This window comes from Schistosoma mansoni, chromosome 1 (genome assembly GCF_000237925.1).
Source record: "Schistosoma mansoni strain Puerto Rico chromosome 1, complete genome".
Classification (NCBI taxonomy): Eukaryota; Metazoa; Platyhelminthes; class Trematoda; order Strigeidida; family Schistosomatidae; genus Schistosoma; species Schistosoma mansoni.
In genome coordinates, this window is record NC_031495.1 from 63,822,440 (window position 1) to 63,828,439 (window position 6,000).

At 38.0% G+C, this 6,000-nt stretch overlaps 1 protein-coding gene across 1 annotated transcript in view; it reads right to left on the bottom strand.

The window, feature by feature from the left end:
- Smp_001170 (eukaryotic translation initiation factor 3,subunit 10 (theta)) overlaps positions 1 to 740 on the bottom strand; it is a 32,432-nt gene extending 31,692 nt beyond the window's left edge. The window contains exon 1 of the mRNA XM_018795180.1: positions 667 to 740. Coding sequence (XP_018649518.1) covers positions 667 to 718 — 52 coding nt within the window. The 5' untranslated portion in view covers positions 719 to 740. The remainder of the gene's footprint in view (positions 1 to 666) is intronic.
- Positions 741 to 6,000: the final 5,260 nt, after the last annotated feature.

The window sequence follows — 6,000 nt, forward strand, 5'->3', positions numbered from 1 at the left end:
TTGCAGCAGATAGTTAGAACTTGACTCCTTCGAGCACTAAGTTATACGTTTCTTAACCAAAATGACAAATAACCGCAGAAATGTTTGGGAACATAATACTAAACAATTATAACGTAAACCGTAAAAATTTGTATTCCAATTCTGCCGACCACTGTGTCTAATTTGTTACTTTCACGAGATACTAGTTGTTCACTAGAGTTTGTAGTACGCAAAGCTAAGACAAAACCAAGGAAGCCCTAATAAGGTTATCAAGACATTCACAAAATCCGAACACCCGTCAACATTTTCCCTTGAAGTTTGCAACTTGTCTGTACACCGGGGACGGCACTACGAGTGGAATGACATTTAAATGCTCTCGAAAAAAGCTGGTCATTTAGCAAATAATGAATAACGCTATCAATTTAAACGTTTGTCATAATGCTAGTTTCTTAACCAGCAGAATCCTTGATTAGTCACTGGTTTCGTATGCTTCGATATCCTATACAAAATAATACGGTTAACGTAACTTTTTAAACACCAAAAATGCAAATCCCCGACTTCAACTGGAAATCTAAACAATCACTCATAGTTATATATGGCTACTCGTTGATTCCCAGAACTGGAAGGAACCCACTGAGACATGACACATCGAATAATGCAACTTTTGCAAGGATGTTAACAACGTACCTCTCGCTTTTGTCAACGCAGTTTCCGGCTTATGATATTGGCTTGGAGGCATTATCACAAGAAGACACGCGAACACACAAGGTTCAAGTAGACCGGTGCACGCGAATGACTAAAAGTATCTTCAATGTTGATTCCTCGTCTTACAATTCTAACCGACTTATTGTTCCTTTAAATTACTGCTCAGCCTTCATTCAACTGAATTTTTTTCGAATAATAAGCGCAAAGTTTACGATAAGGTACTTCTGCCATGATAAATGTTCTTGTGTAATGATGTTTGGAATCCAAGGATTTTTAAAATGAAATATTCAACTATTAGTGACTCTGGCATTTGAGTTTAGGCTACAGAAGATCTTCATTTATTTTCAAAGAATAAACTCTCAGGGAGAGTGACTTTCTGGGGATATATCCCTGCCGCGTCACTTATCCCAAAATATACAGTTTCAGTTCGCAAAAGACCATCGGTAGGACGGCCTGTTAATCCTAGTGATGGAGATCTTTCAGCTGACTCAACTTCCTTAAAAGGCCATAGATAAGTTGGGCTTCAACCACATGCCAAGACTGGGAATTCCACTGGTTGGCGGTTCAAAGGACAAAATGATACACAGCTAATAAGTAACTTGTTCTAGGCCTGTGTACGCTTGAGAGTATGTTTGTGAATTTTCTGTTCTAGAGAATAAAAACGAGAGTACGCATAACAGAAGTTTATGGCCAAGCGATTCTTAAACAGCGGGAGTGTCACCTGTCTAAGTGGCCAAGTTTGATTTTTGGTCGAACAACCACTGCAAACAGAATGAAAAAGGTCATAACATTTACGCGAATGAAAGATCTATGCCATGATCAAAGTCTACATGAACATTCAGCATCTGAAGCATGGTAACAAATATTAGTTTACAAGTCCAAGTTGTCGATGGTCCTTAGACTAGTATATGTCATGACTGCAGGCATATTGTAGGCATCAAACGAGTATTTATCTGTTCCTGAGCCACTAAGATGTATCATGATGCATTGGGAAGCAATAATCAGCAACTGCCTACTTATGTCGACAGACATAAGTAGCATGTAACAAATCAAAAGTGGAATGCCAAGCAGTAGAAAGTTAAGAGGATCGGTTTGAAGATAACAGCAATGTATACAGAGAGTAATTGTAAAAGCAATGGAGGAATAATGGAGTTTGAGACGAACGATGGAATGCTTGCAAGTAAAGCATTTATTGTATGATTTTCCACAATTTAAAAAAAGAACTCCGCAAAGTTGAAATGAATAATAGAATTGGTTTTCTCATTCTGAGTTCTCGTTCATTACACACCTATCCATATCTCAAGTATATGATAAGGCTGATGATGGTGGGACTGGAATGGTCATTAGGATATAAGAAAAATAAAAGTGGACACAAAATTATACTTTAAAGCACTTAACAAGACATTGGTTTTGAGCTAAATGACTTAGAGTCAATCCATAATCTCCGTTGATATGTAACCGAAGACGAATTGTACCTTACTCCAACGGGCCCAATGTAGACAGTTATTAAGTAGGATTTACCAAAAGCCTTGCTGAAGTTAATAAATTCTATATATCTGGGTAACATCAAATGTTTCAGAACAAACTGGTAAGTTATTATGACACCAGTCACCTATTTTGTAACCATCCTGCTCTTGAGAGATAATTTGACTTTTGAAAGGCACTGAAAAAAATTTTCGACAATGTTCTCCCTTAAAATCTTGACAGCTTGTGTGATTTCAGTTCTCATGTACGCGCGTCTTCCTATTTTGAGGAAGGGACTCGCTTTGTTAATTGATTAACAATGAATGATATAGCTTAAGAGCCATTTCATCAAGTCCCATGAGTTTTACTGCATGAAGGATAAGAAATACCAAAATTTTTGATGGTCGTAATATCTAGGGAAGAAGTATCAAGTATTACCTATTGCTGAAGGTATAACGTTTATACTGTACTTATGTTGCCAAAGTAGCCTAAGAATACTTGAGCTTTGCTATAATCATCTACCACTAAGGGTGTGCCACCACCATCTCCATGTATTCTGGAGAAATTTTTCTTCTTATACATCCTGAAGTTTGTGCGAAAAAAACGAACTCTCGAGATTCACTATAATTCTAAACAAGCACTGCTTCATACTCTTTTCCAGACATGGGTCGATGTTTAACACAAGCAACTTTGACTTTCCGATATAGAGACCTAGCCTCACCAACGCTTAGTAACCTAAATCTTTCCAACATTCCTTCACTTTTACGGCAAATAGTGTAGATGTTTCCGCAGAAACATTGGGGGACTTCTTGATTTCCAAGGGGTAGTTCGTGGTATTTATGGCGAGGTAATGGTAGGTTGGTGCAATTGCTTACAATGATAATTGTGATCTTGAGCCAGGCTTCGACTTCTTTTAACTTATCTTACCAGCGCGCATACTGTGGCTGCATTGACAAGATTTCATCGAAATTATTTGTCTAGTAGCTCTATTCTTGAATTGTTGCAGTCTTACATGTACATCATAGTTCCCTAGTATCGACCACTTTGCAATATAAGACGAAATGTTGAATTTTTCCGAACAAACGTCATTCAACTGACAAGAGGTACTATGAACTTAACTAAACAACAGTCCTTGCTCCTTATATTTTAGGCGGGAGCCACTTTTTATACTCCACTACACTCCATGTTCCAGTGAGCATTGTTTCTTTATTACTCATCTGGGTTCTGTCACCTCTTGAAATTTTGACGCTTGTGAGATAGAGTTCAACACTGTGTAGGGAAAGAGATTGTTATGTTTTTGTTAGATCAGCCATATCCGGTCTCAAAATGTTTACCTTTGCACTCAGTCTCAATATTTTGTTGACTGAGCGTAGGTCGTTTGTGTGATAGATTCAAAAACCATTTAGATAACTTCGTGTTGCGCTTGATTCATAATAAGTCGTCTGCATGAAATTTTCAAAACTTCGTCACCATAAAACTTACTATCTTTTGGTTTCTGGCTCTAGTTTCAGTTAATTTTTGAAGTTTTTTGAAATAAAATCCATGACCCTCACAGCGTGTTTCCACGTCACCTCATCAAGTTTCGCCTTTGTCTGGAGTTCAGTTTCGGAGTAATATAAGGCTAACAAGTCTCCACACAATCATGGACTAATATATAACTCTATACTGCCTGTGTAAACAGTAAAGTCATGGAATGAACCAAATGAGGTGTATAATTGCTTCTCACTATGGACATTACCTTCCGAAATTGTGGATAGAGATAAATGACCATTGGATTCATCCGATTTAGTAGAATCCGAACTACAGTGTTTGCCATCATTGGTGGTAAAATGAACAGTAGCTCTACAAGCCGATTTGATGTGTCGCATTTTACCACACTGAGGGCATTTTCCACATTGAAATACATAAATTACGTGATTGGAATGTGTCATGAGATAAGCGATTAACGAACCTGTGGTCATCACTGTAACCTACTATGAAACTCGTCAATGGATTGCAATCTGCACAACCTTGCGTACGCATTGGATTATGATAAGTAAGCGATGTAGCAAAATTTATGATATCCTGGAATTAGATTTCATTTGTTGCCTCATGAATAATACACGCAGTTCTAACATCTTGAAAAGAACAGTTCAGCATTTCCGACAGTTCTCGTTCCGGATCTGGTATGATAATTCATGCAATCAATCGATCATACAGCTTCATATGAAGTTGATCACCGAAATTACATTTCGCAGCTTGTTTTCGCAATTCGAGGATAAGTTCTCTAACCTCCTGGTCATTCTGACGGACTATCTTATGAAATTTCGCTCTCTCGGGACATTTGAAACTTGTTCACTTTGTGTGATTTAATAGCAGTTCCTTGAGAGTTGCATGAGGAAGTGAACGCTAAAGTGCTAATAAACTGTAGGTATCTTTTCCAATGAATGTGAGGAAATGTGCCACAATTTTAGTATTCTTAACATTTTTCTGGTCATACGTCAGATTTTGAACCTCTGGATACATTCTTCGGAAGCTTCAGAATTTGAATGTTTATCCAACTGTTCAATCACAGGCACCACGGCGATGCCAATATGATAGTTATATGAATTCGAATTATTATACGAAATAGGAATACCCGAAATAAAGCAGTTCAAGTCAGGTGGAACTAGGTGAATACAAACGAACAATTTATATTTTAGTCTTCAGTAATAAGGATAGGAGGTCTATTAACCTGTAGTAATCCTTGCGGTTAGTTACACTGTGGAGGTCCAATCTCGTGTTGAATATATCAACAGAAGGTGCTGATATTACGTGTTCTGGTAGGGAATTCCAGCAATTCACTACTCGGTGCGAGAAACGTAACTTCAGACGTAGACGATCTGACCTCTGTTTTTGGACTTTCTTCAAATGTCTTCTGAAATGATTAAGTCCTAGACGGGAGGAAAAGATAGAACATATTAGTACCATTGTCATCGTTCAGGATACGATAAGCCAATATTAGATCACCCCGTATTCTACGGTAAGATAACGGAAATAAGTTGAGATTTCTCAGTCTGTCTTCATAGGTTAAGCCAGACAGACCTTTTACCATTTTAGTCCCTCGGCGTTGGACTTGCTATATCCCGTGGAGATTTGTGAGTGGTAACTTTGAGGAATATTCACAGGCCAATGTGATACGTATATTTCCTATTGTATACTTGCTAAGTAACTTAACTATGCATATTCATGTTCCTTTTATTATAAGCTTTATTTCGACCCATAGATTATTATTATAAGATTGACCATTCTTGAGTTATCCCTGGCCCATTAATTTCTGTTCCCCCTATTCACAGCCACATTTGACCAAATCTTCCACGAATGTTATTTTCCATTTTATGGTACGATATGAACTGTTTGATTGGTATATAGACCCGGTATGTTTGAGAATAATTATTTATATTGCAGAGGTTGTTATTGGTGTTCTGGATTACCTGACTGGGCTGGGTAGAATGCAGGACCGACAAGTACTCTAGACTGCACGTTCAAGTTTCGTGTGTTATTGGTCCGGTCCATAAATCACTGCTCTCTAATTGGCGGTCTTATCACGTCGTATATTAAACAGGACACGCACGCACTCACTCGATATAACAGGACTCGTTCCAGCATATCCGCCTGATATTTGAGACAAGGGCTCGTTTCTTGAATCCCATATTCCAAATGTGGTTGTACGAAAGTCGAGTATAATAATCTAAACATTTCCTCATCCAAATACTGAAAAGGTCTACCAAAATACTCTAATACCCTATAGCCTTTTGCGGCAACAGCCTTACAGTGACTGGTAGCTTTGAGATCATTGCTTAGTATGGCTCCTAAATCTTTACAGTTTCTTAC